Here is a 17013-nt window from a genome sequence, read left to right as displayed (position 1 = left end):
TTTGGCGCGTCGTGTGATCCAATTCAACTCCCTTGGATTTTTATTTCGGATAAATTAGATGGAGTGTTTCTTCGCAGAAGAATCTAGGCGATCATGGCGTTTAGATCCAAGAGCCCTAACCCTAGAATTCAATTGCGCGCTCCCGCCCTCTGCCGAGATCTTGCCACGTGTCGGGATCTGGTGATGAGCGCGCTGGTGAGCGCAAACATGCCGTGGACGCGCTTGAGCTTGCCGCTCCGGGCGAGCGATCGCAGCTGCCTGGCCAGCGATCGCCGGAATTTCTTGGGGAGATTGGGGCCATACTTGCGCTTGATTCGGTGGAGGATCGCGGCGCTGCTGATGCCGCGCTTGGATTCCAGGAGCGTCGCCAGGATCAGCATAGGGATTTTAGGGATTCTCTTCCTCTTCCTCCTCTTGCGCTTCATTCCCTTCCAGATCACTCGCTTCCTTCGTACTTTCACCCTGGATCGTCCTCTAGAGCTCTTCTTTCTCCTCTTTCTTGCTCCATGGTACTCGATATAGATCCGGCGTCCACGCCTGCCATCGCCAGGCAAGGGAATCAAGAACGCATTTAGGGTTTGTCGGGAAGCTCCGGTCATCCTCGAAAGAGAGATTTGGAAGGAGAGGGATCCAGTGACATGGCATTGGATTAGGGTTTGGGGCTCTTCGATCTCCGGCAATCCATCGGCCGCGCCACGAGTTCCAGCCAGCAGCGATGATCATGGGCAGTGCACAAGAGTTTCGAGTGTGGGGTAGCACGGGACCGCCGGATGGAACTGTTTGTGGGGTCATAGATCTCTGTGGACATATGCTGGTATACTGTCGCTATCTGCAATGCGCGACGACTAATAGGTGGAGCGCAACTACGCTCCCGAGAGATTGTTGTGGCAGCTTTCTGATCACTCCCGGAGGCTTGCCATGGGCGATTGAAATTCGGGCTTGGGTTCGTGGTTTCTGGGGCGATCAGGGATGAATGGGCCGGACGCCACAGCTAGAGGCGGACAGAGTGAGCACCACGACGATGCCTCCAAGCAATTGGTACCATTCTACAAGCTCTTCACATTTGCCGATAGGCTGGACTACCTTCTCATGTTTCTGGGAACCGTGGGAGCGATTGGAAATGGTCTCGCGATGCCCTTCATGACTCTCATCCTGGGCCAAGTCACGAATGCGTTTGGAAACAATTTTGGCGACCCGGGGAAGCTCTTCGATGCTGTCTCTCAGGTATGGGATTCATCTGTTTTTTCTTGTTCGTTTGATTTCTTTTTGCTGACTATGACGAACAGGTCGCCGTGAGATTCCTCTATCTTGGCGCTGGCGCAGCAGTTTTATCATTTTGTGGTATGGATGGATTGTTTCCTCTGAAGAGGTCTCACTGTTTTTTATATCCATACAGAGGTTGCTTTCTGGATTTGCACCGGTGAAAGGCAAGCCACTCGCATCAGGAGTCTCTATCTGCAAGCAACTTTACGTCAAGATGTTTCGTTTTTTGATAAAGAAACGAATACCGGGGAGGTGATCGAGCGTATGTCGGGGGACACTGTTTTGATCCAAGATGCCATTGGAGAGAAGGTTTGGATCTTTTTCATTCTTTTGGAAGTTGCTCATTGTTTTTATCTTGCGCAGGTAGGAAGGTTCATACGGTTTGTAACAACGTTCGTCGGTGGATTTGCTCTGGCCTTTATCAAGGGATGGAAACTTACACTCGTGATGATGTCGACTTTGCCCCTGCTGGTTGCTGCAGGAGCTACACTCGCTATACTTGTTTCGAAAATGGCTGGAAGGGGTCAGGTTGCGTACGCTAGGGCCGGAAATATAGTAGAACAAGTTGTCAGTGGCATCAGAACGGTATGGTTTGGATTTTTTTGCACTGTAATCACATTTCTCCTAACAATCTGAAGCTTCTATCAGGTTGCATCTTTCACAGGAGAGATTAAGGCTGTGGAGGACTACAACAGTGCCTTGAAAGATGCATATAAGGCCACCATTTTTCAGGGTCTAGTCTCTGGATTGGGGATGGGATTTGCTCTGTTCACGTTCTTCAACAGCTATGCTCTGGCGTTATGGTATGGCTCAAGGCTAATTATCAATGAGGGGTATAGCGGGGGTACAGTTCTGAATATAATCATTGTCGTTCTTCTAGGAGCAATGTAAGTGTTTGATATGCTTTCAAGCTTTGGCGTTAACTTTTTATTCCTTTTGTGCAGGTCTTTGGGTCAGGCTTCACCTTGTATCGGGGCGTTTGCCGCCGGTCGAGCTGCTGCATATAAAATGTTTCAGGTTATCAACCGGACACCACAGATTGACTCTTTCGATACGAGTGGGATTACGCCCGGAACACTCAAAGGAGATATCGAGTTTCAAGACGTAGATTTTGCTTATCCAGCCAGGCCAGAGGTTCAGATATTCAAAAAGTTTTGCCTTAAGGTACCTGCTGGAACAACGGCTGCTTTGGTGGGGGAAAGTGGAAGTGGAAAGTCTACTGTTATAAGCTTGCTGGAGAGGTTTTATGATCCAAGCGGAGGTCAAATTCTTCTCGATGGTTACGACGTGAGAGCGCTACAAATTCAGTGGCTGAGACGTCAGATTGGGCTTGTGAGCCAGGAGCCTGTTCTATTCGGTGCATCTATAAGAACAAATATCGCTTATGGAAAAGATGGTGCAACGAACGAAGAGATATTACTTGCGGCCCAGCTCTCTAATGCTTCGAAATTCATCAACAAGATGCCAGAAGTAAGTTTTGATAAATCGTTTTTTTTCCTGAGTAACTCTAGTAATTCTCACAGGGCTTCGACACACAAGTTGGAGAGCAGGGAACGCAGTTATCTGGAGGACAGAAACAACGCATCGCTATTGCTAGAGCTATTATAAAGAATCCTCGTGTTTTACTACTTGATGAAGCAACGAGCGCCTTGGATGCTGAATCCGAGCACGTAGTTCAAGAAGCTCTTGACCGGATCATGGTCGACCGCACAACAGTTGTAGTTGCTCATCGTCTCTCTACGGTAAAGAATGCGTCTCTCATATCTGTGGTACAAGATGGAGCCATTATCGAGTCAGGTACGTATCCCGAGTCTTCTGCGCCAGTGTCTTAGATGACTATCTTTTCCAGGTACACATGTTGAGCTGCTTAAAAATCCCGACGGTGCATACTCTCAACTTATCCGACTTCAAGAGGTGCACGAAGAAAGTGCTCCAGCAGTCGATCCCGATCAAGTAGCAACTCCAAATGAACGGGCTCTGAGTAGAAGCGGCAGCAAAAATTCTTCGGGACGGTGGTCGGGACGATGGTCTTTTGGAAGTAGAAAAAGCCGCACGTCATTCTCGATCAGGAGATCGGGCGGGGCCGCCCCCGAGATGGAGTTTGTGGAGCTCGAGCCCAGACGAAAGCGTTTCTTATTTTGCTTTCGCTCTGAGACGAGCGAGGACGTTGAAGCGGGCAGGGATGCGGAGCCCAAGGATGTCTCCATATTTCGAGTTGCAGCTCTAAACAGGCCAGAACTTCCGATACTTATTTTCGGATCAGTGGCCGCAGTCGCTCACGGAATAATTTTTCCAGCCTACAGTCTGTTACTATCGAGTATGCTGGCCACGTTCTTCGAGCTCGACACACACAAACTCCAAACCGACTCAAACTTCTGGGCGCTGATGTTCGTCGTGATGGCTGCTGGCAGCATCGTCGTTTGTCCTTCTAACTTATTCTCATTTTCAATAGCGGGTAGCAGGCTGGTTAATCGTATCAGGCAAATAACTTTTTCAAATATCATCCGACAGGAAGTCTCGTGGTTTGATACACCGGAGAACTCAAGGTACATTTCATCTTTAAGTCTCCAATCCAGCTTAACTTTTGCGTTGATCAGTGGTGCCATCGGTGCACGGCTTTCGTCGGATGCTGCTAGTGTTCGAGGAATGGTAGGAGACTCTTTGTCCTTGGCCGTGCAAAATGGATCAACCGTTGTTGCGGGGCTTGTAATTGCATTCACTGCAGACTGGCAGCTAGCTCTTCTCATCCTGGGAATGGTGCCTGTTCTGAGCATTGTCGGCCTTCTCCAAGTCAGGTTGATGACGGGCTTTAGCGCTGACGCCAAGGTAGACATTTTCCTGCTTCTATCTTGTTTAATCTGTGAGCGTTTTCTTTTAGACCACGTACCAAGAAGCGAGCCGAATTGCAACGAGCGCAGTGAGCAACATTCGCACCGTTGCATCGTTTTGTGCGGAGAAGAAGATGCTGGAACTGTACAAGCAATCGTGCAAGAAGCCTCTCGCCAATACTGTTCGCATTGGATATATCAGTGGTGCTGGTCTTGCCATCTCCACTCTCGTGCAGTTCGGTTCGCAAGCTCTCATCTTCTGGTATGGTGCCCGCCTCGTCCGCCAGGGAAAGACAGAATTTAAGAACGTTTTTAAGGTCCTTGAAAGTTTTCATCTTTTCGTTTTCTTCTTGGTGCTCATGATATTCTTTCCACTGGCAGGTGTTCTTTGCTATCATCTTCACTGCTCTTAGTGTCTCCCAGACACTGGGACTAGCTCCAGATCTTTCAAAGGTGAAAGCTTCCGTCGCTTCGATCTTCGCTACCATCGATAAGAAGTCCAAGATCGACGCAGCAGACCCTTCAGGAAGGGAGTTAGAGGATCTCAAAGGCCATATTGACTTTCGGCACGTTAGCTTCCGGTATCCTACCAGGTCTCACGTACCGATTTTCCACGACCTGAGCTTCTCCGTTCGAGCAGGGAAGGTAGTGTTTTCCTCTCTCTTTTTTTTGTTTTCTTACTTCGAGTTTCTTGCCTCAGACATTGGCTCTAGTCGGAGAAAGTGGCTGTGGGAAATCAACAGTGATTTATCTCCTAGAGCGATTCTACGATCCCGATGGAGGCCACATCTTGGTCGACGGCGTCGACATCCGAAAGCTCCAGCTACGATGGCTTCGCCAACAAATCGGTCTTGTCAGCCAAGAGCCGATTCTCTTCACCGGAACCATCCGCTCAAACATCTCGTATGGAAAGGACGGCACTGTGACCGACGAGGAGGTAGTGAACGCTGCGGTGGCCTCCAACGCTCACGAGTTCATCACGAGCCTCCCAGACGGCTACAACACACAGGTTGGCGAGCGAGGAATCCAACTCTCGGGTGGACAGAAGCAGCGGATCGCCATCGCCAGGGCTATCATCAAGCAGCCCAAGATCTTGCTGCTGGACGAAGCCACCAGCGCTCTCGATGCCGAGTCGGAGCACGTTGTCCAGGCGGCGCTCGACCGGATCATGGTGGACAGAACAACCATCGTCGTCGCGCACAGGCTCACGACGATCGTCAATGCGGACATGATCGCGGTGGTGAAGAATGGATCGATCGTCGAGAAAGGGAAGCACTCGGACTTGGTGCACGTCGAGGGAGGAGCTTACGCCTCGCTCGTCAAGCTCCATGCCGCGGCTTAGACATCCCACGGCTATTATTTAAACTATGAATCCAACGGTAGAGTTTTGTGGGTTTATTAATCTGTCGGTGGTGGGAAATGAATGAAATGAATGAATCTGACGGCTCTTATTAAACTATGAATCCAACGGTAGGGATTTTCTATTTCCAGGTGACTACGGCTATGATTCGTTCTGGGCGGTCATTTTGGCGCGACGCTATAGAGTCCAGACTATTCGGAAAAGAACAAATATCCGGCCATGCGGCGCAATGGAATAGTGCCACGTCGGAAGATATCCACGTGTCACGCAAATGCTGGGCAGACACGTGGTCGGACGAGAATATGCCTCACCGCGAACCAAGGTGTGATGCCACCTCTCTTTGTCCCGAGGAAGTATTTTGTTTCGATGCTAGGGCAGCCTTCAGATCGTCGACACGCTCACGGAGTCTCTTCTTCCTGCTTGGAATATTTCGATCCAGCGATTCTTCCATCCATCGATCCACCGCCAGGTTTTCGCGTTCTTGCGATGGAGGAGCGCGGATAATGCAGCCACGCAATCCCGATCTTCATCGATTGAGCAGCGCTTTTCTTCTCGCCAGGGCTTAGGGTTCTTGAGCTAGCTTCTCCTTCTCTCCTTGTCGCGTCAAATGCAAGGCGCTACAAAAATCGCATTGGCAGCTGCGCTTGGAAATCTTCTCCAGGGCTGGGACAATGGCGCCATCGCCGGTGAGTGATCAAACATTCAAGCCAGCTTTTTGTATGGCATCCATTTTTTTTTGTTTCATGTTTTCTTTGCGATTTTGCTTTCTCGAATGTTTTATTCTTGTCACTATCTCTTGATCTTGCTAGCTTTTCTGTTTCCACTTCTTGCTTCGTTTAAAACCATCGTCTCGTGTTTTTCTTTGCGATTTTCTCGAATAATTTCTTCTTGTCACTAACGTCTTGATCTTAGGTGCACTGCTTTATATCAAGCCAGAGTTCCATTTGGAAGACAAGCCCACTATTGAAGGCTTCGTTGTGGCTTCCACGCTCCTTGGAGCTGTATGTAGCACAGTCTGTGCTGGCCCAGGGGCGGACTGGCTTGGAAGGAAGCTGATGCTCATCTTATCGTCGGCACTTTTCTCAGTAAGCTCGTGCGCTATGCTCTGGTCGCCAAGCGTCTACGCGCTCATCGCCAGCCGGTTTCTCGTGGGGACTGGCATTGGACTGGTCGTGACCATCGTCCCGATTTACATCGCTGAGACGGCTCCGTCGGAGATCCGAGGGCAGTTGGCAACTTTTCCACAGCTCCTGGGATCTGGCGGGCTGTTCGTCGTGTACATTATGGTGTTCTTCCTGTCGCTAACGGCGGATCCCAGCTGGAGAATGATGCTGGGAGTTTTGCTCATCCCAGCTCTTCTGTACCTGGCGCTGGTGATATTTTACTTGCCCGAATCGCCAAGGTGGCTCGTAAGCAAAGGCCGGATGCTGGAAGCTAAGTATGTTCTACAGCGGCTACGCGACAGAGACGACGTTTCAGGCAAGTACTCGCTTTGTGACTTCTTTTTTGTCTCGTGACTGATCCTTTGTTTGACAGCGGAGCTCGCTCTTCTTGTCGAGGGTCTCGGTGTCGGTGGTGAGGCATCACTCGAGGAGTGGCTACTCAAACCCGCACCGGAAGACGTGCTCGAAAACGGTGTCCCGCAAAAACACGAGTCTCAAATCAAGCTTTACTCACCCGAGGAAGGTATCGCGTGGATTGCCACCCCAGTCGTAGAAGAACCGGCTGGCCACTCGCTTGTGCCAACCTTCCCCAGCTTCAGCATGAAGAGCGTCCATCTCATGGATCCTCTTGTGCAACTTATCGGAAGTGTACAGCAGACTCAGGAACACCACCAAGCCGTTGAAGGACACGAGCGTGATTATCCCGAGGAGCCACATTTCAAGGAAGAGGAGGACAAGCCACGCGATAATGGCTACGAGTCAGACATGGAAGAAGGGGTGGTGGGAAATCTCGACGAGTCGAACCTCGAAGCGCCGCTACTTCACAAGCGGTCTGGCGTGTCAAGCAGGGACAACTCGGGAGCCTTTGAGGACGTGGAACAGGGACATGAAACAGTGCCGGAAAGACGAGGAAGTAGAAGCAATCTGGTTTCTCGTGGCAGTATGCACCATGGAAGCATGCCGGAGTCTCTTGGAAGTGTGGGAATCGGAGGTGGATGGCAACTGGCCTGGCAATGGTCTGAGCCCGAGCAGGGAACGGGGCATACAGAGGAAGGCGGCTTCAGAAGAGTTTTCTTGCTGCAGGAGGCAGTGGACGCGTCTGGCCGAATTGTTGGATCTACGGCATCGTTACCAGGAATTGCCGAAGGGGACTCTATTCCAGCAGCAGCCATAATTGGACACCCAGCGCAGTCGATGAGGGATATCATCGGTGAGGCTCCAGTTGGCCCTGCCATGCTTCATCCTACGCAGACAGCTACGAGCGGGCCTGCGTGGTCGGACATATTTGTTGGCGGCGTCAAAAGAGCTCTTATCGTTGGCTTGAGCTTGCAAGTCTTACAGCAGGTATGATTTTTTTTCTTTCTTAAGTTTCGCCCTTGATGTATCCGAGCTTTTGCTTCTCGTTATTTGCAGTTTAGTGGCATCAACGCTGTGCTCTACTTCATTCCACAGATTCTCCAGCAATCTGGACTAGCTGTTTTACTCTCGGACGCTGGTATCAACGCGAACTCGGCGTCTATACTAGGAAGTGCCGCCACGTCCTTGCTCATGCTTCCATGCATTGTGTTGGCCATGCGCTTGATGGACCATTCTGGCCGTCGGTGAGTAGATGCTTTCGCTAGCACGAGGCTTTTGAGATTTGACGCTTTGGTTTAACAGGCAGTTGCTGCTTTCAACGCTTCCGGTGTTGTTGCTGGCACTGGTGGCCGTGACATTCTCAAACAACTACCTCCGTGCCGGGCTCGTTCAGGCAGTCATTTCCTTCCTCAGCGTGACGCTCTACGCTTGCTCGTTCGTGATGGGATTTGGGCCGATCCCAAACATCCTGTGCTCGGAGATATTTCCAACAAGGGTCCGTGGCCTCTGCATAGCAATGTGCCAGGCCACATTCTGGGTGTGCAACATCATCGTCACGTACCTCTTCCCGATTCTCCTCGTCCGACTTGGCCTGGGAGGAGTCTTCAGCCTGTTCGCATTGGTTTGTCTCGTGTCGTGGATTTTCATCTTCCTCAAGGTCCCGGAAACGAAAGGGCTGCCTTTGGAAGTCATCTCGGAGTTCTTCGCTATGACCGATCGCCTCGAAGCCAAGAAATCGTCAACTTAGGCGCAGGTAACTTGCACTGGAGAGTTTTCGGTTTTAACTTGTGCATAGTTTATCCAGGAAAGATGGAAACACATCTTTTTCACTCGAGTTTAGGGAGTTTACGTATGTTCGTACATATAGTAACGAAATAAGAAAACGATGATTGATTCTTGATTTATAGTCTGGTCTGGGTAAGTCAATCCTCTTCTTCCTGACATTAATCACAGGCAGGTGGGAGCTCTATCCATGCGATCTCTCTGTGCAGCAAAACTCGCTTTCTTGTGAAAGAAGGCTTTTGTACTTTGGCAAAGAAAAAGGTACCGAGCTTTCAAAAGCAAAAGAGAGTTTGTTGGTTTTTAACATGGAGCTGCTGTTTTTCGTGCAGGATTGTCGCTATGGACAAATCTTACCAGTAGTAACTTTCAAGCCAGGAAGCCAGGGAGGTGAGAACTTTGCTTTTTCTCTTCTTGTTCTACAAACTTAGCAACTTAATCTCGCAGCTAGGAGAAGACGACGCGGAAGATGCGAAATAAGGAGAGATTGCTGGTAATATATCTCTCCCTGCTCTAGTCTGCGATTCTGCTGTCCTTGGTTCTTCATTATGCGCCGTTACAGCTTTTATTTTTGGTTCTTCAGTTAAAACAGTTCTTCTTTTGTTACAGAAATTCATTGCGCCTCGCTCACCCACCGAGCACACAAGGCGAAGCGACTCTCGAACGACTCAATCCCACATGACGATGGTGGAAGGACGCATGGGATGAATTTGTCATGGACACCATCAGCTTGAGAAGCCACATCCTCGTCGAGCAGTCGGGCCTTGCAAGGATCCCAGGTTCGCTCTTCTTAAGTTCCATTCATTTTTGCGAGTTCTTTAGATAGCTCCTTTTTTTTTTTTTCTCGCACAGGGAGTCTCGAGTCTCGAGATGAGCCTCGAGTGTCACAGTCCTGCCGGATTTGCCTGATGGGCGTGGAGCAGGAGGAGTGGATCCAAATGGACTGCGCTTGCAAAGGTGAGCTTGCCATTGCTCATGTCGACTGCGCGGTGCGGTGGTTTAGCATCCGAGGGAACTCCTCGTGTGACGTTTGCGGCGTGGCCATCGGCAATCTCCCCGCCCTCTCTCCGCGCAAGCCCTGCTACCAGCAGCAAGATCAAAGCTATCCCGTGGTGCTCAACCAAGACGATGACGACTACTATGATCCCATAGACAGGTATGCTCTAGCGATCGATCGATCGATCGATCGTCTTGCTAACACAAGTGGCCTCTCCTTGGGCAGCTCTTGCAGTAAGATCGCAGTGCTGGTTGCGAGCTCCACCATCGGATTCTTCAGGCAAAAGCTCCGAGCCTTGGCAGAGTTCCCGTAGCGGCCATTGAATGCGCATGAAACTGGTTTTATTAAATGCGACGGTAGGATTTGCGCCACGTGTTCTCTTGGATGGAGCCAGCTGTCTGCGAACGTGGCGACACGTGTCTGCGAAAGGGGTAAGGATTTCGACACGTGTGAGGCTAGCAGTGCGACGCGTCTATGCTTGAATGGACCCGGTCAATCTTAGTTTAAAGTAGTCGATCATGTTTATAGTCAACGCAAAAAAAGTCATACAGAACATTGCGAGAACGAGTCAAGAACGAAACAACCAAAGAGAACGCTGGATTCTCGCGATGATCATCCCGGGTACTTTTCCTTGCCGGGCGATAGCCTCCCATTCTCGAGCCTGGCAACGAGCTGGTCTACATCCACACCAGTATCATCCTCGTCCTCCTCCTCGTCTCCACCTCCTCCTTGCTCGGCCCCCCCGACGCTCTCCTCCTCGATCTTCCCCAGGAGTATTTGCTCCCAGAAGAAATCACTCGACAAGAGGCTGCTCTCATCGATCTCCCCTGCCGGATCCACCTCGAAAGCCATGCTACCACTATCATCACCCAAGCTGGAATCCGGAGCACCAAAAACTCCACTGCCGCTCGAGCCGATCCTCTCGAGTCCTGGATCCCTGCTACCACCGCCACCGCCACCTTTCGCCTTGGCGGCGGGGATCATTCCGTCAATCACCCCTGGGATCATCCCGTCAATCACCCGGTGGCCACCGAGATCATCCTCCGCGGCCTCCAAGCCATCAACAGACGAGGGAAACAAGTCAATCACCATATTGGAGCCCGAAGTACCCGACGATGACGACGAGCTAGTGCCACTAGACTCTCTAACGCTAGCCATGAGCAAGTTTGGATACTTCACCATAGATCCCCGGGGAGTTCTCCGCTTCTTCTTCACCTTGGAACTCGAGGCAAGCTCCTGCTGCTGCTGCTTGTGCTGCTGCTGCTGCTGCTCCTGTGCGCCTAGGATCTGCTCGGCCTGCTCTTGCTGCTGGAGGAGCTGCGAGAGGAAGGCCGGGTTTTGCATCGCCTTGGCCAGGAAGGACATCATCTGCTGCTGCCGCTGCTCCGTCACCTGGAGGCGCTGCATCATTTGCTGCATGCCGCGCTGCGTGAGGATTTGCTGCTGCCGCATCCGGACCAGCTCCACCATGAGCATGTTTCGATCGCGGCGCAGCCGCTCCACCTCGCCCTCGACGCCTCCAAACTGGCCAACTTCCACGCACGGCTGCTGTTCGGCCACCACGGTGCTGATACTGGGCGACGATCTCGGGCTGCCGCTGCTCGTTCCGCCGACGTTTCGGCGGCGGTGGATGTTCTTGAGTAGAGACTTCTGGCCCCGGAGAAAGTCCTCGTTTGCGAATTCCCATCGGTCGGGATCGACCTTCTTGAACCCCTGGAACGTGAAGAAATACGAGGTAAGAATCAAAGCAAGCAAAACAAAACGATGGCTATGACTAAAGACGGAAGAAAACAAATGAGAAGCTTTCACTCTAGGTACTGTCTGACCATTCTAGAAAGATGAGGATCTAGCAAAGAGAAAGAAAATCCAAGAACAAGAACAGGAGCTACAAGACGAAGAGAAGACAATGTCCTAGCAAGCAAAGCAAGAATGCAGGTACTATGGCATTGGAGAGAAAATTTCCCAATGGGATCGCCCACACAAAAGACTTACATATGTGTTGAGCTGCCTCACAAAGCTCGAGTAATTGCTGTGCTTGAAGTACCTGGGAAGGAGATCGCGCGAGAACTCGGGCGGATTCCACACCACGAAGCTGTTGTTGGTCGCGCTCCACGAGATTATCCCATTCGTGGCCGGATCGTCCACCATGTCGTATGTCTTCGTGAGAAATGGGGGCGGCGCATTGCCCTGGAGCGCTTCCAGCGGCTGCGGCGAAGCGGCGCTCCTCAAGCCGGATTCCTGCATTCCCTCACTCCACGCCGGCGAATCCATTCCAACAGATCATCCGCGCGACGATCGCTATACCTGCGCGACGATGTCCCAGACCCTAGAAAAATTTCCCTCCTCCCCGGGAGAGGCGGAGCCATTATATACCTATGCGAGCTATGGCGATTCATGTTGCATAGGAAGTCTCTAGAATATTCTCGCACCCGCTAGAACCCTAAGACATTAGCTGGATGCAAATATCTCCCGACCGCGATACGTGGAAATATCTTGGCGGCACAGTTGCGCACGTGTCAAGATCTCAAACGTCCGTTACAGAAAAAACCTAGCACAATAGCGGTATACATGCTTTTGGATGCCAATGGGCGGGTAGCACGGGAGGGAAGACATGGGAGTGACAGGTCTATGCATGCAAGTCTCCATTGATCGGCTCGCGCCATGACAGAGCTTAGCCGCCGGGTACGCAAGGTGTCTCTGTGGTTTGCAAGTCATGGCTAAACTCAAGCAGCAAGAGCGTGTTTCCAGCAGCAGTGGAGGATCAGCAAGAACACACTTGGATCGCTTGGGTGGCAGGGATATACTTTAGGGGAGAAACTAAAATCTTTGATGGACGGGTTGACCCATCCATTGTATGGACTAAAGTGGACTAAAGTGAAAGCAGAAAGTCAGAGAAAGAACGCATGAAGTTGAATGGGCATAATTATTTCAGTGCAGTAGGAGTTTGAATGCTGAGTTACCCAGTGACTTCTAAGGTCGTCGTGAGATGTCTACGGGTTTTCTACGTTTCAGCATGAACACAGAGCCATCGCTTGCGGTGAGGCTGCCATCTTTGGAGCTCATGTCTGAAGCCATGGCAATTCCTGTTGTTGTGATCAAATGTAATTTTGAGGTTCAAGAATATTTTATGCAATGGAGTGTGAAAAGAGTTCCAAAGTGACTTCTAAAATCGTTTCGTTTCGTTTCATTCTAGGTGGAATTGTTTGTTTTTTTTTTTTTTAATGTTAGAAAAACACTGCTACAGGACTCTTCTGTCCAGTTTGTTGTCAAGCCCCTGTCAAGCGTGGTCAAGGGACGCAATCCTTTTACTTTGGCTTTTCTGAGACGGATGTTAACTAGCTTGGCCCGCAATCAGAAGGACATCGTGCAAAACCGCTGCCTTCATCGGGTGTTGTTTTCTTTTGTGCTCTACTGGCCAGTCCGTAAATCTCACGAAAACGGTCGAGTTGATCACAACAACAGGAATGATGGTGATCTTCAAGTTGGAGGTGGAATGTAGGAGATGTCTTAGCTTGAAGCAGATGGTGTTAGAGTTTCGTTTGAAGTTGGCAACGGTGTGGTTCAAGGATGGCCAGCACCTCTTTGTGGAGGTGTGTTGTATTTGCCGAGTCAAATGTGTTCTTTTGTGTTGAAGTAGAATTGGGAAGTCGAGGAGTGGTTCTGCAGCTCGCTGTTGGTCGTAAGCTATGCAATCTTGGACAAATTCGACAGTTTTGATCGCTTGAGCGCATAAGTAGCAAATTCGTCCCTCCCATGGCACTTTGCATATGTCCCAAGTGCCGAGCTCAGAGTGAAGATGGTGGTAGCCTGTTCTGTATCGTGCCAAAATTCTGCGATGTTTCCGTCCCATGGGTCAATAGTAATTGTCCGATCCTTGTTGACCGTGGTGGATCTTGATCCGCACCTTGGAGCCACCATTCAAATGCTCATTCAAGCCAGTGTGCTGGGACATAGGCAATGTTTTCATCAAGCAGAGTGTCAAGATCCATTCCACGATGTGTAGTTCACAAGCAAAGTTTTTGCCACTACCCTTGTCCAGTTGTGTCTGCAAGGTCAATGGTAGCATAATTCTCTCGCATAATTCTTTGGCCCATCAGGTTCAGAAGGTATTGTATTGTGTTCATCTAGATCGGGAACATACCAGATTCCAGATCATGATCCCAATGGCACCTTGTTGCAACCAAAAGATTTAGTTGCTTCATTTTCTTCCATACAGTTTGTCATGTGGACCTTTAGTTGAGGGAATTATATCTCAATTGGAAAAGAATATTTGCAACCCTAGACCAAGTCATGAGCTACCTCATAAATGCTGCCTCCCTCATCAACCAGGAATCTTGTTTGAATCAACAAAAGATTTGTTTTCATTCATTCGTTCATTACAAGGTACCAAGAAGCATGAGACCCACGGATTATAGTAAACTGTTTTGATGATCTGGTGAGCCGTTTTGCCACTTGCTGCTGCTCACCACTGGTGCTGCTGGCTACTAGAAGAAATAGTGTGTAGGGGTTGCAAAGGGTGCTGGCCATGATACTCCAATACTCTCACCAGTTGAGCAAAGGTGTATCACATTCTCCTTAAGAGCAGCATTGTTTCCACAAAATATCAAAAGTAATCATTTGAAACTCAAATGCATAAGCAGATGCAATTTTAAAGCTTTGGCACAATGCTCTGCTCCAGAATATTCGACCACCCGCCTAAAGAATATCACTCTAATATTCTGTCCTACATTTGCGGGCCAGCGGACATATCTTGGCGGCATGGTTTCTTTCAATTGGTTAGCACAAATAGTAGGTTAGATATATAGAGTATATCATTGTTAAGCACAAAATACAAATAACCAAAAGAGAAAACGCTAGAACGCTAGAAGAAGAGTTGGCTCCACACGGAGCTTTTGAGATTCGAGTAGAGGTTGTAGAGGGAGTATTGCTGGAGCTTGGCGACTTGGTACCAGGTGTTTAGAACAACGTTGTTCTTGTCAGTCCCAGAGAAGGTGACAGTGATCCCAATGCTGCAATCCACTCGGCCGCCGCGATGCCTGCAATGCGAGAGACGAACGGCGCAGTCGCCGCTCTTGAGGCACACGAAATCGTCGCGGCCGTCGGAGCACGACTTGCAATCGTTGCCCTTCCAGAGCATGTTGATCAATCGGCCCTTGCGGAACTCGAGCACCTGGAAGAACAGGGAAAGAGGGGCGCGAGATGTTTATAAAGATCCTGTTTGATCTTCTTGCAAGAGAAGCTGACCAGGGTGAAACTTGTGACGATCTTCTCGTTGTCTCCGACGAAATGTGGCTTGGATCTGGCACCGAATCGGCTCCCCGCGTAGCTGACCATGTAGAGTTCGTTTCCATTGTCCTGAAAAGATCGCTACGCAGTGAGAACAAACAAAGAACGGCGAGAAAACCAAGAACAATTTCACACGAAGTTCCCATTGATCCAGCCAGATCCGCAAGAGATGCGAGCGACTTACAGCATTGAGGGTGCTGGTATCGTTGACAGTGAGCAAGCTGATCTCGTCGACCCTTGGCCGGAACGCCGCGATCCGGCCGCTGTAGAGATTGCTCAAGCGGCGATCGCAGGGCGAGAGCTGGGAGCGGCCGAGGAAGAAGGAGGAGTTGCTGCTGAACGCCAATCCAAACGTGAATCCATCCAGAACCTGAACCCTAGTGTCGCCACACGGATTGAACACCGGGTTCGTGTCCACGGCCGCATTGATCGATTCCAGCAGCGCCACCGCCAGGCCTAGCGCCAAAAGGAGGAACCTCGCCGCGCTCCTCCCCCATGGAAGAATCGCCATAAACACACACTCACTAGAGCTGAGAATAGGGTTAAGACATTGATAAAGAATTAAACTTCCTTGACCTCATTTTTTGCAATAAGAATATACTTTGGCATCTGCCTATTATTGACAAACCATCCAAAAAATATCAATATCAACTCTAGACCAGATAAATATATTAGGAATTTTATTAACTCAAATCTAGACCAGATTTATACAAATCACAATCACAAAGGTGGAACACAAAATACAGGAGCACCATTTTCATTTTTTATGAAATTATTCATTTCTCTTTGCGATGTCCTTACTTCATCCTTTACTCCAGTATTACATGTTGTAACTAATACAGTATCATACATTTCAGCACTACAAGAACTTAGAAAACCACCGCCAAGCACTAAATCCCCACCATTATTTCCATAAAGTCTGTTGAGATCTAAATACTCGTCTTCAAAATCTGGAGGACACCTAACATGGATCCATTGCCTAAAGAAAGCAATTTCTTTGCAGGTGAATTTAAAATCTCGACACACCTCTCCCTGCCAAAATAATAAAATAAAAAAAATTCTAAAACAGAAAAATAATAACACTTACAGCAACATAATTATAAGAGGTGAAAAGCGTCAATGCAAAAACTAATTTCAAAGCAGCATTCATACTTGTTATTATGCTATTATGCTAATGGCAACATAACCAATATTATCTATCACAACTCAGTAAGAACAAAGAAAGTGGGCTTGAACTATGCTTCTGTTTTAAAACAAGCAAAGTGGCCTTTAACTATGCTTCGTTTTTAAAAATAAAAAATAAAGAAAGAAACCACCAAAATGGAACATAAGAATTGATGTTTGTTTGCTTCCATGGCCACTCATTTGTTCTTTGTTCTTTGTTCTTTGTCCTCTTCTCTATGTTCCTTGTTCCCACCCCTCTTTTTTCCCCTGGCTTTTGCTCAGCAGAAGCAAAAGCAGACCGTGAGGTCATGCCCATCAGGAGCTCCTCATGTTGGTCTTCTATTGAGATTCGCGTCTCAACACTTTGGCATGATATTTGCTAGAGAATGTGGGCAGCAGCCAGGGATGTTTATCCTGAAAATAAAAGAAACTTCTTAAAACAAAGAATGAAAATCGCACAAGCAGATTCCAAAGCATAAATTTCAGCATTTTATATGTCTATGTGTATATATTATGTATATTTATATGTATGTATGTATGTATGTATGTATATATATATATATATATATATATATATATATATATATATATATATATATATATATATATATATATATATATATATATATATATATATATATATATATACACACACACATATATATATATTTCAAAAAATGTAATATCACACACACATATATATTTATATAAAAATAGTGTGATAATATTATATATGATTAGTATAATACTTCTTTAATATAGTGTTAATTGTTGAGACTTGAGGGTTAGATTAAATTTGTGGTCCTTGTCAAGGAG

The 17013-nt window shown here is 48.6% G+C and overlaps 4 protein-coding genes across 5 annotated transcripts; 2 read left to right on the top strand and 2 right to left on the bottom strand.

The window, feature by feature from the left end:
- The first annotated feature begins 866 nt into the window (after nucleotides 1–866).
- On the top strand, nucleotides 867–5489 carry LOC9634769 (ABC transporter B family member 4). Its single transcript, XM_024684597.1, has 12 exons — nucleotides 867–1224; nucleotides 1287–1341; nucleotides 1397–1572; nucleotides 1627–1848; nucleotides 1912–2150; nucleotides 2208–2733; nucleotides 2787–3060; nucleotides 3113–3809; nucleotides 3861–4089; nucleotides 4142–4408; nucleotides 4473–4736; nucleotides 4792–5489. The coding sequence occupies exons 1-12, from the start codon at nucleotides 970–972 to the stop codon at nucleotides 5431–5433; spliced, it is 3846 nt and encodes a 1281-aa protein (XP_024540365.1). The 5' UTR covers nucleotides 867–969; the 3' UTR covers nucleotides 5434–5489.
- Nucleotides 5490–5794: 305 nt separating this feature from the next.
- On the top strand, nucleotides 5795–8873 carry LOC9634156 (monosaccharide-sensing protein 2). 2 transcript variants are annotated; one of them, XM_024684511.1, is made up of 6 exons: nucleotides 5795–6137; nucleotides 6364–6930; nucleotides 6988–7958; nucleotides 8028–8215; nucleotides 8274–8724; nucleotides 8776–8873. In XM_024684511.1, exons 1-5 carry the CDS (start codon nucleotides 6059–6061, stop codon nucleotides 8716–8718), a joined length of 2250 nt encoding a protein of 749 aa, XP_024540279.1. In that variant the 5' UTR covers nucleotides 5795–6058; the 3' UTR covers nucleotides 8719–8724; nucleotides 8776–8873. The 2 variants fall into 2 exon arrangements, with proteins under 2 accessions (XP_024540279.1, XP_024540278.1); XM_024684510.1 differs by having other exon boundaries at nucleotides 8274–8873.
- Nucleotides 8874–10245: 1372 nt separating this feature from the next.
- On the bottom strand, nucleotides 10246–12167 carry LOC9634768 (heat stress transcription factor A-2b). The gene is made up of 2 exons (XM_002979378.2): nucleotides 11740–12167; nucleotides 10246–11460 (listed from the first exon to the last, which is right to left on the bottom strand). The coding sequence occupies exons 1-2, from the start codon at nucleotides 12016–12018 to the stop codon at nucleotides 10360–10362; spliced, it is 1380 nt and encodes a 459-aa protein (XP_002979424.2). The 5' UTR covers nucleotides 12019–12167; the 3' UTR covers nucleotides 10246–10359.
- Nucleotides 12168–14523: 2356 nt separating this feature from the next.
- LOC9634767 lies at nucleotides 14524–15598 on the bottom strand. Its single transcript, XM_024684596.1, has 3 exons — nucleotides 15218–15598; nucleotides 14992–15102; nucleotides 14524–14917 (listed from the first exon to the last, which is right to left on the bottom strand). Exons 1-3 carry the CDS (start codon nucleotides 15542–15544, stop codon nucleotides 14609–14611), a joined length of 747 nt encoding a protein of 248 aa, XP_024540364.1. The 5' UTR covers nucleotides 15545–15598; the 3' UTR covers nucleotides 14524–14608.
- Nucleotides 15599–17013: the final 1415 nt, after the last annotated feature.

The sequence above is a fragment of the Selaginella moellendorffii genome, unplaced genomic scaffold (assembly GCF_000143415.4).
Source record: "Selaginella moellendorffii unplaced genomic scaffold, v1.0 SELMOscaffold_41, whole genome shotgun sequence".
In the NCBI taxonomy this organism is placed as follows: domain Eukaryota; kingdom Viridiplantae; phylum Streptophyta; class Lycopodiopsida; order Selaginellales; family Selaginellaceae; genus Selaginella; species Selaginella moellendorffii.
This window is presented reverse-complemented; position numbering and strand designations above follow the sequence as displayed.

Excerpts from the sequence above, each read along its gene's own strand:
- LOC9634769 (XM_024684597.1), top strand. The coding sequence starts at position 970 with ATGAATGGGCCGGACGCCACAGCTAGAGGCGGACAGAGTGAGCACCAC. Across the intron at positions 4,090-4,141 it reads GCTTTAGCGCTGACGCCAAG|ACCACGTACCAAGAAGCGAG; the intron begins GTAGACATTTTC and ends GTTTTCTTTTAG. Across the intron at positions 4,737-4,791 it reads TCTCCGTTCGAGCAGGGAAG|ACATTGGCTCTAGTCGGAGA; the intron begins GTAGTGTTTTCC and ends TTCTTGCCTCAG.
- LOC9634156 (XM_024684511.1), top strand. The coding sequence starts at position 6,059 with ATGCAAGGCGCTACAAAAATCGCATTGGCAGCTGCGCTTGGAAATCTT. Across the intron at positions 6,138-6,363 it reads GGACAATGGCGCCATCGCCG|GTGCACTGCTTTATATCAAG; the intron begins GTGAGTGATCAA and ends TCTTGATCTTAG. Across the intron at positions 6,931-6,987 it reads CGACAGAGACGACGTTTCAG|CGGAGCTCGCTCTTCTTGTC; the intron begins GCAAGTACTCGC and ends TTTGTTTGACAG.
- LOC9634768 (XM_002979378.2), bottom strand. The coding sequence starts at position 12,018 with ATGGATTCGCCGGCGTGGAGTGAGGGAATGCAGGAATCCGGCTTGAGG. Across the intron at positions 11,461-11,739 it reads TGAGGCAGCTCAACACATAT|GGGTTCAAGAAGGTCGATCC; the intron begins GTAAGTCTTTTG and ends TTCACGTTCCAG.
- LOC9634767 (XM_024684596.1), bottom strand. The coding sequence starts at position 15,544 with ATGGCGATTCTTCCATGGGGGAGGAGCGCGGCGAGGTTCCTCCTTTTG. Across the intron at positions 15,103-15,217 it reads ATACCAGCACCCTCAATGCT|GACAATGGAAACGAACTCTA; the intron begins GTAAGTCGCTCG and ends CGATCTTTTCAG. Across the intron at positions 14,918-14,991 it reads TCGTCACAAGTTTCACCCTG|GTGCTCGAGTTCCGCAAGGG; the intron begins GTCAGCTTCTCT and ends CTGTTCTTCCAG.